The 16,676-nt window shown below is 38.2% G+C and overlaps 1 protein-coding gene across 7 annotated transcripts in view; it reads left to right on the top strand.

Annotated features, from left to right (window-relative positions):
* The window catches only part of WDR41 (WD repeat domain 41), a 196,399-nt gene that overhangs the window by 172,044 nt on the left and 7,679 nt on the right, over positions 1 to 16,676 (top strand). For all 7 annotated transcript variants that reach the window (XR_013556330.1, XM_078448753.2, XM_078448749.2 and 4 more), the window contains 4 exons: positions 1,631 to 1,693; positions 7,646 to 7,756; positions 13,827 to 14,011; positions 16,484 to 16,605. Coding sequence is in view for 6 of the 7 variants with exons in the window: in XM_078448753.2 (XP_078304879.1) it covers positions 1,631 to 1,693; positions 7,646 to 7,756; positions 13,827 to 14,011; positions 16,484 to 16,605 (481 nt within the window). In the remaining variant the exon portion in view is untranslated. The remainder of the gene's footprint in view (positions 1 to 1,630; positions 1,694 to 7,645; positions 7,757 to 13,826; positions 14,012 to 16,483; positions 16,606 to 16,676) is intronic.

The following is a 16,676-nucleotide window of genomic DNA, read 5'->3' on the forward strand; positions in this document are numbered from 1 at the left end:
AACTATTAAGTAATCATAGTATTGTCCTATTTATCAGTGTCTCAAGAGATAGTGGAAATCTTTGAGAAAATCTGTTAGAAACCTTTTTTTTTTTTTTTTTTTTTATTTTTTTTAACGTTTATTTATTTTTGAGACAGAGAGAGACAGAGCATGAACGGGGGAGGGTCAGAGAGAGGGAGACACAGAATCCGAAACAGGCTCCAGGCTCCGAGCTGTCAGCACAGAGCCCGACGCGGGGCTCGAACTCACGGACCGCGAGATCATGACCTGAGCTGAAGTCGGCCGCTTAACCGACTGAGCCACCCAGGCGCCCCTCTGTTAGAAACCTTTGAGAAGGCTATCAGTTATTATTGGTGAGCCTTTTGTGATTTGGGTTTTCCAAATTACCAGATGCCATTGAGTTAGCCGTGCTGTTAGACCTTTATGTCATGAAGCTCCTTTCATGAGGCTTGCTTGATTTTTGGCTAGCAAGGCTTAAAAATTATGGTCTCTCTACAACCATTTCATGATTCAGCTATAAAAAGATACTCAGAATTCTATCTTTATATCTTTTCGATCTAACAGAAGGAGAATCAGAACTCGTTTCCAGATTCAACGTTGAATATGCAGCAGACCCCTTCGCCCTATTTTTCCTAGCGAAATATGCTAACATTATCATATTAAATATTCTCACAACAATCCTATTCTTTGGAGGATTTCACAACCCATATATACCAGAACTATGTACTGTTAACTTTACCGTCAAAACCCTATTCCTAACATTCACTTTCCTATGAATTTGAGCATCCTACCCATGATTCCGATATGACCAAGTCATAGGTCTTCCAAGAAAAAATTTCCTACCCCTCACTCTAGCCATATGCATATGATGTGTATCCTTGCCCATCATCACAGCAAGCATTCCACCCCAAACATAAGAAATATGTGTGAAAAAAGAGTTACTTTGATAGAGTAAATAATAGAGGTTTAAATCCTCTTATTTCTAGAATTCTAGGACTCGAACTTAATCCTAAGAATTTAGAAGTCTTCGTGCTACCATATTATGCCATATTCTACAGTAAGGTCAGCTAAATAAGCTATTGGGCCCATACCCAGAAAATGTTGGTTTATATCCTTCCCGTAGTAATTAAACCCCCATTCTCATTATTATTATATCAACACATCTCAGGAGCCATAATTGTGATAACAAGCTCCCACTGACTAATAATCTGAATTGGCTTCAGAATAAACATACTAGCTATTATCCCCATTCTTATAAAAAAAAATATAACCCACAAGCCATCGAAGCATCCACATAATATTTTCTTTATATCTTCTTTGAGCTAGTCATCTTCTAAATGGTGATTATCTTTAGGGATTCCTGGTTAAAAAAAGTTGACCATAATAGTGAAAGTGTCAACAGAGCATATCCTACCTTTAGTAAATCTGCATCTTCTTTAGGTCTCTAATACTTATCACAGACTCATTTTCCGTGTGCAGGTGAGCAGGGAACCATGATGTAGTATATTGTGTGTGCTTTATTGTTACAACCCTTTTATGGGAAATAACTTGCATAAATCTGAAAATGTTTTTATTTTTCATATAATCTTTGAAGAAAATAATTTGACCTTTGTCATATATATTTTTGAAGGGATCAGTGCTTTGATTGAAATACCTAAGAACTGTGTTGTGGCAGCAGTTGGCAAAGAACTGAGTGAGTATGACTCTTTTTCTTTTATTTTCTTTTTAAGAAAATTTAAAACTAGACTTGTATACACATTTTAGAAAGACAAGTTTTTTATTTAAGGGACATCTACCCCTGCCCACGTCTTGACCTGCGATTGTTGGAAGCGATGTGGAGACTGAGACATTTTCAAGACGTTAGGTCAGTTTTTGTACTGTGCTTGGTCTAACATAGCCAAGTGGGGCATGGTAACCCCATATGTCTGAGGCCAGAGAAAGCCGTTTACATTCCACAGTTCTGTCTGCTCCTGATCTATAGTCCTACACTTAGCAAAAATACTGACCACAGAAAGCAACTATCAGCATTCTGGAAACTAAAAACTTGATTTGGACGGGTTGGAGGATGATTACTGTGGGAAGCCACTAAGGCAGGAACTGTGGTGTTTTTGGCTCGGGAAGCCAGAGTGGGTCCCATTTTCTTGGGAAGAGTTTCTGCCATTTCCTTCAGAGTGGTGGGATAGCAGAGAGAAGGGGTGGCAAGAGGAATTTTGTAAATTTATTAATTGATTATAAACTTGCTGTTTGAAGACTATTTGGCTGGTGATGGTTAGCTAACCCATTTACTGCCATGGAGCCCATAGTAAAAAATAAAGTCTCTTGTTCCTACTGCCTTTTGAATAGAATTGGGGTGCTGAGAAGTGATAGAGTAAGCATGCTTCTTCAAGACTCCTTATTTCTTGAAGAGTTTTTCTAATGTATCCCAGAGAGCATATGATGTTGCTTGTGCTACTTTCTTTTTTTTTTTTTTTCAATGTATGAAGTTTATTGTCAAATTGGTTTCCATACAACACCCAGTGCTCATCCCAAAAGGTGCCCTCCTCAATACCCATCGCCCACCCTCCCCTCCCTCCCACCCCCCATCAACCCTCAGTTTGTTCTCAGTTTTTAAGAGTCTCTTATGCTTTGGCTCTCTCCCACTCTAACCTCTTTTTTTTTTTTTTCTTCCCCTCCCCGATGAGTTTCTGTTAAGTTTCTCAGGATCCACATAAGAGTGAAAACATATGGTATCTGTCTTTCTCTGTATGGCTTATTTCACTTAGCATCACACTCTCCAGTTCCATCCATGTTGCTACAAAGGGTCATGTTTCATTCTTTCTTATTGCCACGTAGTACTCCATTGTGTATATAAACCACAGTTTCTTTATCCATTCATCAGTTGATGGACATTTAGGCTCTTTCCATAATTCGGCTATTGTTGAGAGTACTGCTATAAACATTGGGGTACAAGTGCCCCTGTGCATCAGTACTCCTGTATCCCTTGGGTAAATTCCTAGCAGTGCTATTGCTGGGTCATAGGGTAGGTCTATTTTTAATTTTTTGAGGAACCTCCACACTTTTCCAGAGTGGCTGCACCAATTTGCATTCCCACCAATAGTGCAAAAGGGTTCCCGTTTCTCCACATCCTCTCCAGCATCTATAGTCTTCTGATTTGTTCATTTTGGCCACTCCGACTGGCGTGAGGTGATATCTGAGTGTGGTTTTGATTTGTATTTCCCTGATGAGGAGCGACATTGAGCATCTTTTCATGTGCCTGTTGGCCATCCGGATGTCTTCTTTAGAGAAGTGTCTATTCATGTTTTCTGCCCATTTCTTCACCGGGTTATTTGTTTTTCGGGTGTGGAGTTTGGTGAGCTCTGTATAGATTTTGGATACTAGCCCTTTGTCCGATATGTCATTTGCAAATATCTTTTCCCATTCCGTTGGTTGCCTTTTAGTTTTGTTGGTTGTTTCCTTTGCTGTGCAGAAGCTTTTTATCTTCATAAGGTCCCAGTAGTTCATTTTTGCTTTTAATTCCCTTGTCTTTGGGGATGTGTCAAGTAAGAAATTGCTACGGCTGAGGTCAGAGAGGTCTTTTCCTGCTTTCTCCTCTAAGGTTTTGATGGTTTCCTGTCTCACATTCAGGTCCTTTATCCATTTTGAGTTTATTTTTGTGAATGGTGTGAGAAAGTGGTCTCGTTTCAACCTTCTGCATGTTGCTGTCCACTTCTCCCAGCACCATCTGTTAAAGAGACTGTCTTTTTTCCATTGGATGTTCTTTCCTGCTTTGTCAAAGATTAGTCGGCCATACGTTTGTGGGTCTAGTTCTGCGGTTTCTATTCTATTCCATTGGTCTATGTGTCTGTTTTTGTGCCATGTGCTACTTTCTCCATAGGCCAGATATGAGATTTGCTGTGACCGTCAGTTGGCATATTTGCAAATGCCAGTAAGACATGGGCTAATTGTTTACCATTTATTAACTGCTGTTTGCAGACTCCATGGCTTTGCAGCCAAGTTTCACTTTCTTCATCTGACCTTGCCATGTGTAATCATGTCAGAGAAGTAATTTTCTAAACACTGGGCTTATTACCCTTTTTTTCCATAGAGTAGTTTCAAAAGGTATTAGAATTTTTGCTTATTTTCTCTTCCTTGCAGAAATTTAGTTTTCTCATGTTTTTGATCAAGCTGGAAAGAAGCTTAGCTTTTCCCTGGCTTTCTCCTCTTGTAGTGAGCCAGTCACTTTGAGTTTTGCTGATTTTACTGCTAACTCAGTGGTTCTCAGATTTTAGTGTGCATTAAAATGACTTGAATGGTTTGTTAAAAAACACACATTACTCGGTCTTACCCCTAGAGTTTCTGATTCAGTGGGTCTGGAGTATGGTCCGAGTTTCTGCATTTCTAACAGGTGTTTTGGTGGTGCTAGGGTTGCTGGCCTGTAGGCCGTACTTTGAGGACTCCTGCCTTAAGTACTTTGATTCTCTTCTTTCCGTCTCACTACTGTTGCTCAGTTCAGGCTCTCATCTCCCCTCTTGCCTGTTCTGTTGTGCTAACCTCCGAACTTTATCTTCCTTCCTCTACTGTAGTGCTTCTCCAGTGCCTTCTCCTCCTCTAGGTTAGGGCTTCTCCGATACATTTCCCAGGAGGTGCTAGGGGTGATCTCTCTAAAAGGCAGGCTACTCCCCTGCTTCCTTTGTCTATAGCAGTCATTTCTAGACTCTCAAATTTCTGACTCGTATGATAGTTCATCTTTTTGGAGATCAACTGAGAGTTGCCAAATTTGTATTTTACTTAGTAAAATCATTAAATACAAAAAAAAAAAAGCTATCATTTACCATCATCATTTTGTAAAAATTACTTTTTAAAAAAATTTTTTTTTTTTAACGTTTATTTATTTTTGAGACAGAGAGAGAGAGACAGAGCATGAACAGGGGAAGAGCAGAGAGAGAGGGAGACACAGAATTGGAAGCAGGCTCCAGGCTCTGAGCCATCAGCCCAGAGACCGACACGGGGCTCGAACTCACGGACCGTGAGATCGTGAGATCGTGACCTGAGCTGAAGTCGGACGCTTAACCGACTGAGCCACCCAGGTGCCCCTGAAAATTACTTTTTAATAAAAAAGTATGAAAAATGTGATCTCAGCAAAGAATAGGACTTTAAACTGAATATATTTTTGTACAAAATGTATGTGGCCCGTATTTTTTCTCATTTTTGCCTTACATGAATGACATCTTTGCTCCGGGGGACCAATATAAGACCACCAGTAAGATAAAAGTCTAGACTTTTCAGCAGATCACATCCACTTCTTTATTCTCTTCCTCCTCTCTCCTCTGAGTCCTGTATCACGTGTTTGTCAAAACTGAATTGCCCTGGGTTCTCCAACCTGAGGTGTTTCTCACCTCTTTGCCTTCATTTCTCCAGTCACTCTGTATCAGGTCTTTGCCCCCTACTCATTGTCCTCTTTGATGTTGCTAATTCCTACTTACTCTTTAGGAGCTCCAGAATGACATTTTTTGAGGCTGAAGGCTTGCTTACCTATCCTCTCTGCTCCTAAAAGTTTTTCTTCTGTGTTCTCATAATCTCTTATGTGTCATTTCACTTACTACTTAAAAAAAAAACAACTTCTCTTTGCTATTTGTTCTTTCCTTGCCCTTCCCTTGCAGAATGTGAGCTCCTTGACAACTAGAGCTTTTTATTCAGCTTTCTGTTAAAAGATGGGAGATTTTTATTGAATGAATGAGTAATTGAGTCAATTCATTTATGTGGTAATAAAAGTATTACTAATGCCTCAACAGAAGTTAGAATATCATGTAAAAAAAAAAGGAAGAAATGAGAATTGGTTATATTCAGAAAATAATTTGTAAAAAATATGTATTCTTAAAAACAAGGTTTTGCATTTTATTAGTTTCATTATAAAATATAGTGCCATTTTTCCTTACATAAAAATACATTTCATTCTCATAAATAGAGTGTCTTTTCTATTTCCAAGACCAAGCTTGTGCCCATTTCCTTGGTTTTAAATGTTCCATACTAATTTCTCTTTTTCTATGTGAGGCCGGGCTACTTTCACCATGAAATACAGTTTGTGAGTACCCATGTGACTGTGAGGCTAATCAGCAAGGCTGTCAGCTCTGACACCTCATCTTGGTTCAGAAAACCAGGCTTTGTTCTTAACCCTTTTTTAGAATTCACTACTCCTTCTCTTTTGTCTTAGGATCTAACTTATATTTGTTTTATTTCCTTGAAGTTACTACATAGGTGACCCTATGAATACTTGTCTGTTGGGGCCATATTTATGGATTCACTGAACAGTTTCACATTATCTCCAGTACTTGGTAGTTCTTTGTGGAAGCCTCCTTTGTAAGGTTTTTTTGTCTGTATCTGAGGTTACTTTTTGTTAGTTTGATTAAATAATACATTGCCCATTATTCCACATTCCCAATCTCAAGATCATTTAGTAGTATTCCAACTATAAGTAGAATTTTTACACAAGTTTGACAGGTATCAGGAAGAGTTCTTTTATTTAATGAAAGACCTTCTTTTGCCAGCCACAGTTTGAATGTGAACGGCTGTCAGGATGAAATAACTTTTTCTAGAGATTCATCAGTTGGTAAAATATTATCCAGAGAGATACAAAGGAATGTGGTATGACCCATTTTCCAGAGAGGAATGTAAAAAAAAAAAAAAAAAAAAAAAAAAAAAGAGAGACTTTAGTAATTAGCCACCACCTGGAAAGGATCTGACTTCTGAGACCTTCCCACTTCTCAGATATTAGTGATCCTAATCTGTGAGCATCCATAGTACTTGGTACATTGGCTTATTTCTAGCCCTTAATACATTGATTATAAGCTTGTTTATAAGTCTCACTCCCACTCTAGAATGCATTTCAGGGCAGTGATTGGGCCTTATTCACATTTAATATCTAAGTTGCTGGAACATAAAAGATATTTAGTAAATGTTGATAGAATCACTCCTGTTGATTTGATTTTTGGTTTTCTGTATTGATTAAAGTTAGGATTTATACAAGTTTAAATAAAACTATTTGTTAATGTCAGACAGTGAGTAAAGCAACACATTGAACATCTCTTATAGTCAAAAGTATAGTAAAGCAACACATTGAATATTGACATAGAAAAATTATAAGGCATGTTCTCAGAGAACATATAATTTAATAGTTTACACCTAATATAAGGAAAAGTTAAAAAAAATAGCTTCTCACGTCTTTACTGAGTTGAAGTTAAACATGAATTTGTAGCTTATTTTGTAGCAGTGCATACTGACCTGAGAACATGAGTAGAGAATGATGATGATGGAGATGACTCTGGAATGTGGACCAGTCACTGACCAAGGAGAGAGGGAGGCAGGTTAGCCAGACATGCCCTGAAGACCCAGAGAAGATGGGGATTTCTGGTTGGTAATGGGTTTAGAAGAGTTTTAATAAAAGAACACTTGTAAAGACACACTTATTTGGGATTTTAGTAGATCATCTCAAATATCTCAAGCATTTGAAAGAAATACTGTGGTATGAATAAGGCTTTCTTTGGAGTTGGGTTTTTCAATATTTTAGATCTTTCTCACTTAATGAAATACTAGCTTTTTTTTCCCACCAGAAATAGAATTCCATCTTCTTTGACCATTTTAATAAAATCATATCTGTATTTTCATTTAGTAATTTTCAGGTTGGTAACACCAACAGGAGAATCACTGGAATGGGATATTCTTGAAATTAAGCGCCTTCTTGATCACCAGGATAATATTCTCTCCTTGGTTAACATCAATGGTAAGCTTACTGTGTATTTGTTTATATTATGTAAAATTTTGCACTTGTTGACAGAACTTTGGTCTTATTTTGTTCTAGAGTTCTGTAATTACCATCATTAAAATAATGCTTTAGACTAGTACAGGTCAGCAGTCTAATATACTGTGGGGTTTATTCCAGAATTGATCAAGTTTTATAGATAGGTCTAAGATATAGGTCCAAGAAGAATAGAGTGGGGCAGAGAAAAAAGATGATGGGGGGAGCATAATTATCTCAGGTGCTTTGTGATAGCTCTGAGATGACTGTCATAGGCTATAAATACTAATGCCTAGTAGCATTTCAGCATTTTTGGCAGATGGTTCTGGCCAGTTCCTCTTTTGTAGACCACACAGTATAATACTACATAGCAAGTTATACATTTAGATCAGAAGGAGCAGAATTCAAGTGGATTGCAATCATGATTGAAGACTTCCAGAGAATAACACCAAGATAAAGTAAAGGTCTGCAAAAATTGGGTCATATCTGCCCATCCTCATGGTTGTATGTTTTGACTTGCCAGACATCTTATTTGGCTTCACAGTGATTTTAATCATGTCTCCTGGAAGCTGAATCTGTCATCAGATGGCAGAATAGGATCAGACACTACCAGTCTTGGGATTTGGTTGGCTCACTTTGAAGTAAAATGATGCCTTGTATCATCAGAACTCTGCTGGTTAATTGGTATTCTGGGGTCACACAAGAAGAGTCCTTGGTGGCTTCAGTTTGATAATCTGAAGGAAACCGTAAGAGTTTTGTGAGGATGCCATGAATATACTGTAGTGGGAGGACTGGACTGCACTCCCAGACCTGAGACCTGGGTTGGCTCTTTTTGAAGAATACTTTGTATAACCTTGAGGCAAAAGGAAAGAGGGGCACAGATAGCACCAAATGTATTCTCCATTTTTATGCCATTTAATCACATGCTCAGATACATGTGTGAGAATGTCCTTCCCAGCTTCAAAAGCCTCTTACCTAATAGCCATCTTCTTACACAAGTCTTACTTACTGCAAGTCTTTCTAAGGACCAGATTGTCTGTGGTGATAGAAGTTAACATGTTGGGAACACCCTTTGATTTTTCTCTGGGGGTTCTCTTTTCTTCTAGCCATGGATGGCAGCACAGGAGACAAGTTCTTATTTGGGAGACCCTGTGACACAGAGTCTTAAACTCCAGGGCCCTGGAGCTGCTAAGAAAAGCAAGCGTTGTCCTCGCCCATTACACTGGTCATGCCTACTTGTTCTGTTTTAGTGGTAAAACATTGGTGTCATTGATCCAGCACGGTTCCTTATTGAAGGTGATAGGATGTTACTGAAGAGGTCTTAGCTTCATGGCCCTTCTGCTGTGCAATATGCAAAGAAGCTTGTAACAGTTGAACCAGAAAATATTTCTTTGCCAACTTCTTAAGGGAAAGAAAATGGAAATCTAAAGCAAAAATATTGTTAATGAAAATTACAGGAAACCCATAGTAGTTTTTACTTTATTAACTCCCTGACTATAAAATTACATTACAGATAATAAATAAGCTGTAAGCATTTTGAGGAATCCTATATGGTCAAGTAGTCTGTTAAAATTTGAAAATGATATTGTGACAGTCTCTATTTTGTACATAGGTAGGTTTGCTGTCCTGAAGATTTCAGTGATCCTGAAATTATTATGTTGTATGGTTCCCAGCTCCACTCTCAGCCCTGTTTCTTTTACTACCAATTACCAGTGGAAGATGTGGCTAGTTCTGGGTTTGTATTTCATAGGAGAAGTGCATTTTCATGGAGGTGGCCACAGGCAACCTTAGAATGGTAGGACAAAATTCCCATAGATGTGAATAATGAATAACAGAGAATCTGATAATGAATGAAAAAGAGATCTGAATGCCTGAGCAGAAGGTTTTCTAACACAGACATACAAGATAACCTAGTTTATATTTTCTGGCAAAAGGCTCTGGTGCTGCTTCATTTTATTCCTTTTCTTGTGTTGACAGCATGGTATGGTAATCACAAATTATTAGTACTAGTGAGGGAAGGTAGACAGATATAAGAATGGGAGTTCCTACTAAGTGACTTTTTTTTTTTTTTGAGAGACACAGAGTGTGTGTGTGTGGGGAGGAGGGGCAGAGAAGAGGGAGACACAGAATCCAAAGCAGCCTCCAGATTAAGCTGTCAGCACAGACCCTGATGCGGGGCTCAAACCCACAAACCATGAGATCATGATCTGAGCCGCAGTCAGACGCTTAGCTGACTGAGCCACCCAGGTGCCCCTATACTAAGTGACTTTTGATACTAACATAGGATGAAAATCCATCTCTGTATATCATTGAGCTTGTTTTGTGTGAAACATTCTGAGTGACCTGTTTGAGAATATATAGTGATAAATTTATAGTAATAAACTACACTGACGCAGCTGAATGCCAGTATTTTAAGTGAAAAATTCCAGCTGGGCACAAATATCTTGTTTCTGTTGCATAGATGAATCACAGACACTCGGGAAGATTAAGTTAGAGCAGACAGCCGTGTGGTCTCAAGTTCAGTTGACTCTGTTATGATGGCATGCAGAGTTAGTGTCAAGAATCTTCACTCCTTAATGTCTCTGGTTCTTTTGTATTTTGAATGAAATTGGAAAGAGGAGGGAAAGGGATGGAAAAGAAGGTCATGGAAAGAGTAGTACAGCTTTAACTGTCCCATTATTAGTAGTCCATTAATAAACTATAGAACTTGGTCTTGGAACCAAGACAAAATAAAGTTTACATGTATGACTGCTGGTAATTTTTTATTTCTAAGAGATTGTTCATCTAATTATTAGATATTTCTGTCCTGGCTTATTTGGTAAATGGAATCATTAAATCATAACTAACTCATCTTTGTATTCCTAAATTAGAAATACTGGAGGTTTTAATACCATTAATTTGGAATAATACTAGGAGCTCAGAATAATGCCAAAGACTCAAAGATAATGTTTGATGTCTTTTTTTAAATTCGTACACATTTATTATTGGCTTTTTCATCTAGTGCATGAGAAATCCAAGATAGAGGTTAAATGACTTTCTGAGGACTAGATGGCTAGTAACAGAGCCACATTTAGAACTTGGGTTTTTAGACTCACCTTGTATTGTTCTCTTCTACCTTACCTAAATATGTAAGGATTAAAATAAATTACATTTATTTAAGATAGTTTTTAGTGTCAGCAGTAGTACATTTTCTATTAATTATGTAATTTACAAAGTGTCTTAGTTGGCCCACTAATTTTATTTTCGTTTAAGGTAATAAAAACTTGTTATTGTAGAAGTAATATCTAGTCATGGTAGAGCAATGAGAAAAGAGTGAGAAACATAAAGTCTGTAAAAAGGAAAATTATCCCACACGACAGTATTAAGCACTGGTCTGTATACTTCTAGGTGTTATTCTGAGAATATGTATGTGTATATCCATATGGCTTGCTGTTTTGTAACTGTATGTCATGAATATATTTCCGTAGTAGTATAAACATACTTTTACAACTAAAATTTTTTTAAGTTTATTTATTTTTTTTGAGAGAGAGAAAGAGAATGCAAGTCACAGAGGGGTAGAGAGAGAGGGAGAGTGAATCCCAAGTAGGCTCCACACTGTCAGCACAGAGCCCGACTCAAGGGCTTGAACCCACGAACCATGAGATCATGACCTGAATCAAAGTTGGACTTTTAACTGAGCTACCCAGACACCCCTACAACTCAATTTTTAATAACAGTTACTGTTTAATTTTATAGAAGTCTTATTTATTCAGTTCCCAATTCACATTGTTAATATTACGTATAATAGCCTTGTTACATTTATCTTTTATGTGCTTTCCTCAGGATAAATTTCTAAAGGTGGAATTGTTGGATCAGTGGGTTTACATTTTTTTTAAGGTTTTGATGCATATCACCACATTTGAAAGGATTGTACCAATTTATACTAGGACATTAGTACGGAAGTATGTTGATTTTATGCTTTTGCCAGCATTGGGGACTTTGCTATTTTTTCATCTTTCCCAGTTTTCAAGTCATTGAGTAGTATCTTACTGCTTTATTATTATTTTTTAATGTTTATTTTTGAGAGAGAAAGATTGCACATGCAAGCTGGGGAGGGGCAGAGAGAGAGGAGGAGACAGAGGATCTGAAGCAGGCTCTGTGCTGTCAGTGCACAGAGCCAGATGCAGGACTCAAACTCAGGAACTGTGAGATCATGACCAAAGCCAAAGTTGGTCGCTTAACTGACTGAGCCACCCAGGTGCCCTTCTTACTGCTTTTAGATTTTTTTGATTATTAAGGCACTTGAACATCTTTGCCCATGTTTACTGACCATTTGTATTTTTTATTTTGTCTGTTCAGGTCTTTTGCCCACTTTCTGTGATGGAGTATTTATCAAAATTTGGTTTCCAGGAACTCCTTATTTATCAAGTATAATAAACCCATTTTGATACCTGAGTTGCAAATTTTTCCCAGCCTTTTGTCATTTAAATATGATTGTTTTCACTAAGCAGATATTTACATATGTATCTTTCTTTCCCCACCCTGCCTCCTTTAGAGCTTTTTAGCACTCCATATTTATAAAAGCATTTACCTTTATTTTTTCAATCCTTTAAGTACTTTTAATGTTTTAATGTATTTGAAACTTACTTTGGCCTATGTAAAATAACAGAAAAAATATATATTGCTCTCTGCCCCCAGTTCTTGGCACAGAGCTCCTAAAACCATTGTAATTTCCTAAGTGATAAGAGCTCAGGGAGCATCTTTTGTTCTAATATTTGGTCTAATATTTGCTGATCGATATTTCTTGGAATTTTCTGAGTGATAGTAGTGACTTTTGTTCTAATGAGACCTTTGTTTCTTGGTGGGCTTCTAGATGGGGGCTGGTCACCAGAAAGACCAGCCATGACTAGAAACTTGGAAGTTTTAGCCTACCCCTCATTTTCCACAGAGGGGCTGGAAATGGAATAATTGATCATGCTTACATGATGAAGCCTCCATAAAAATCCCAACAGTATGGGGTTTGGAGAGCTTCCTAATTGCCCAGCATGTAGAGGTGCTGGGAAAGTGGCATGGTTGGAGAGGGCATGGAAGCTCCACAGCCTTCCCACACACCCTGTCCTACACATCTTCTTCATCTGGGTGTTCATCTTTGTCTTTTATCGTATTTTATAATAAACTGGTAAACAGTAAACTGTTTTCCTGAGATCTGTGAGCTTCTCTAGCAAATTAATTGAACCCAAGGAGAGGGTATGAGAGCCTCTGATTTATAGCTGATTGGTTAGAAGCACAGGTAACAACCTGGACTTGCACTTGGCATCTGAAGTAGAGGGAGTCTTGTGGGACTGAGCCCTTACCCTGTGGGATCTGATGCTTCCTCCAGGTAGAGTGCCAGAAAGGAGTTAAATTGTAGGACACTCAGCTGGTGTCACAATTGCTTGATGTGGGGAACCCCCCCCCCCCACATCTGGTGTCACAAGTGTTATATGGTAGTAGTGTGATAGTAAAAGAGAAACATAGGAGAAGGGTCTGTTCCCTCCCCTTCCCCTCCCTTCTTTTAATGTTTATTATTTATTTTTGAGAGAGACAGAGTTCAATCAGGGGAGGGTCAGAGAGAGCAAGACACAGAATCTAAAACAGGCTCCAGGCTCTAAGCTGTCAGCACAGAGCCCGATGCAGGGCTCGAACTCATGAACCAAGAGATCAAGACCTGAGATGAAGTCGGACGCTTGACTTACTGAGCCACCCAGGTGCTCTGGGTCCGTTTTCTAAATAGTGTATGATCCAAGATAAGGTTCTTTTATTTCTGTTCCCCAAATAGTTAACCAAATATTCCAGTGTGAGGCATTTCTTCCCTCACTGAATTGAAATGCTGTTATGACATACTAAATAAGTAAACTTGAGTCTGTTTCTGGTCTTGCTATGCTGTTATATTGATCTTTTTGTTTGGCTTGTCTAGGTACCTCACTATTGTAAATGCTGTGGTTTTATAGAGCATTACCAGCAGGCAGTCTATTTCTTTTTTACCTTTAGTGTATGTAAAATGATCACTAAAGAGACAAATATGAACTCTGCCTAGATTTGAGTTTTGTAACTGGCTCCCATGTTGGAGAAATGATCATCTGGAATATTCTGGACTGGACAGTGCAGGCCTGTGAATGCAACTTCTGGGACCCATCTCCACAGCTGGACACCCAACAAGAAATAAAACTCTGTCAAAAACCCAATGACATTTCTATTCATCACTTCACATGGGATGAAGAGGTAAAAAAAAAAAAAAAAAAAAAAAAAAAATCTGTAAACTTGTCTTTTTTAATACACCCAGTGTCTAATTTTTTTTTTAAGTTTATGTATTTTTGAGAGAGGGAGAGAGAGAATCTCAAGCAGGCTCTGTGCTGTCAGAGCAGAGCCTGATGTGGGGATTGAACTCATGAACTGTAAGATAATGACCTGAGCAGAAATTTTTATTTTTATTTAAAAAAATTTTTTTTTCAGTATATGAAATTTATCGTCAGATTGGTTTCCATACAACACCCAGTGCTCATCCCAAAAGGTGCCCTCCTCAGTACCCATCACCCACCCTCCCCTCCCTCTCACCCCCCATCAAACCTCAGTTCTCAGTTTTTAAGAGTCTCTTATGCTTTGGCTTTCTCCCACTCTAACCTCCTTTTTTTCTTTTTTTTTCCCTTCCCCTCCCCCATGGGTTTCTGTTAAGTTTCTCAGGATCCACATAAGAGTGAAACCATATGGTATCTGTCTTTCTCTGTATGGCTTATTTCACTTAGCATCACACTCTCCAGTTCCATCCATGTTGCTACAAAGGGCCATATTTCATTCTTTCTCATTGCCACATAGTACTCCGTTGTGTATATAAACCACAATTTCTTTATCCATTCATCAGTTGATGGACATTTAGGCTCTTTTAATTTGGCTATTGTTGAGAGTGCTGAGCAGAAATTTTTAAACTTAATCTCATGATGGATATAAAAAGGTATCATTCCCCGTATTCAAGTTGTGCTTTAAAATGTTCTGATATTTTTCAGGGTGCCTGGGTGGCTTAGTTGATTAAGCGTCCAACTTCAGCCCAGGTCATGATCTCAAGGTTGGTGAGTTGGAGCCCCGTGTTTAGGCTGCTTCGGGCACTGTGCTGACAGCTCAGAGCCAGGAGCCTACTTTGGATTCTGTGTCTCTCTGTCTCTCTGCCCTTCCCTCTCTCACAATAAGTAAAGCTGTCTTTTTTTTATTTTTTGAGCTGTCTCTCAAAAACAAGTAAACGTTAAAAAAATTTTTTTAATGTTCTGATATTTTTCATAGATTGCAGAACTTCCATTAAAAAAGCATTTTAATCTTAGCTCCTGTCTGTGAGGCAAAGAAGTGATTACATGTCTATAGATTTAAAAACTCTGTTGAAATCTTTGGTTGGATTAAATAAGAGTTATGGTCCTAAAAATTATGTTTTTTATTTGGTACCTTTTTTGCTTGTAAAAATTAGTATTTAAAGTTTTTTCATTTTGTATTTTTTCTTCTCACAGATTTTGATTGAGGTGTATTAATTGCTATAAATGCTTGATAAAGCATTACTCAGTTTTCCCTAGTATTTCTTCTTTTATAGGGGTTTGTTTTTTCTATAAGGGGACATTAATTATTGATTATAGGTGATTGATAGAGTGACTCTGATGAGTAATAGCTGCCCAAGAGTTCATTAATTCTCCAGCTGTGCTTATAATTTCCTTTGTGCTCTTTGGTATATCACGTAAACTGCACAGATTTCCTGGTTTGTAGAACTAGTTTTTGGGGTTTCTTTGCATTTGAATTGCTACCCATAGGGCTCTAGATTTTAGCACGTTGACCAGTTTTCATTAATGCTCCTGACACTTGCCCTCACTTTGCGCTGCTAAGTGCAGAGTACTGATCCAGAGGATCAAGGGGATCTTTCCACATTTAAACTCTGGTAAGCCTTGAGGGCATGCTATGGTCTAGATACTGTGAGTCTGAGTTGGGTTTGTAGGCCTCAATGGAAGAGAAGAATTCCTCAAGAGAATTTTTTTGGTAAAAACAGGGAGGCTAGATCTTAAGGGATTTTTGAAAGATCTGCCTCACTGGGGTACCTATTGCATAAGAAAAGGATTCCCAGGCAAGTGCTACCAAAAGTCTAGTGATGTGCAAAATAATTTCAGAAGCTAGGTAGTGTGGTGTGAGTCAAGAGCAAGGGACTGGAGTAACATGACCTTGATTCTGGTATCAGCTCCATGTCTGAACTTAGTGTGTCGCTTTAATCTTCTAAAATTTTAACTTGTTTCTCTGGAAAATGAGATGTTGTTAGGCTATAAGAAGATCAATATTGGTAAAAGTACCTTCAAAAGATTAAAGTTGTTTTCTAATAATACATTTGGAAAAATGTTTTTTGTGAATTCTTCGGAGGATCTTAAGATGATAGTGCCACTATAGCATAGGCTTTTTTGTGTCCTTGCATTTGTAGGTCTCTTGCATTCTTAAGGGTATAGTGTTAGGTGAATGAAAATCTAGGTTGTGCCTCAGCAGCTCCCACTGTACCGCCAGTCTGCCAGCCAGAGTTCCTCTTTCTAGCTGTCATATACAGGACTTCTTTGGAAGTTCCCTATTGAATACAGAAGGTAATAGTGGCCTTCTGATGTCATAGCAGGACTGGAAATCTGTTGTACTACGTAGTGGTAAGGATTAACTTTATGTCCATTTCTGAACTTTTCTCCTGACCAGAATGTATTTGCTGCCGTTGGAAGGGGTTTATATGTGTATAACCTTCAAATGAAGCGTGTGATTGCTTGCCAGAAAACTGCCCATGACTCCAGTGTCCTGCACATTGCCAAACTTCCAAACAGGTACTAGAAGGTGGGCCAGAGTAGCCCATGAGCTGTAGTCTGCCAACTGTAGTTTAATGAAAAAATACCAC

The sequence above is a fragment of the Panthera onca genome, chromosome A1 (assembly GCF_046562875.1).
Source record: "Panthera onca isolate mPanOnc1 chromosome A1, mPanOnc1 haplotype 2, whole genome shotgun sequence".
In the NCBI taxonomy this organism is placed as follows: Eukaryota; Metazoa; Chordata; class Mammalia; order Carnivora; family Felidae; genus Panthera; species Panthera onca.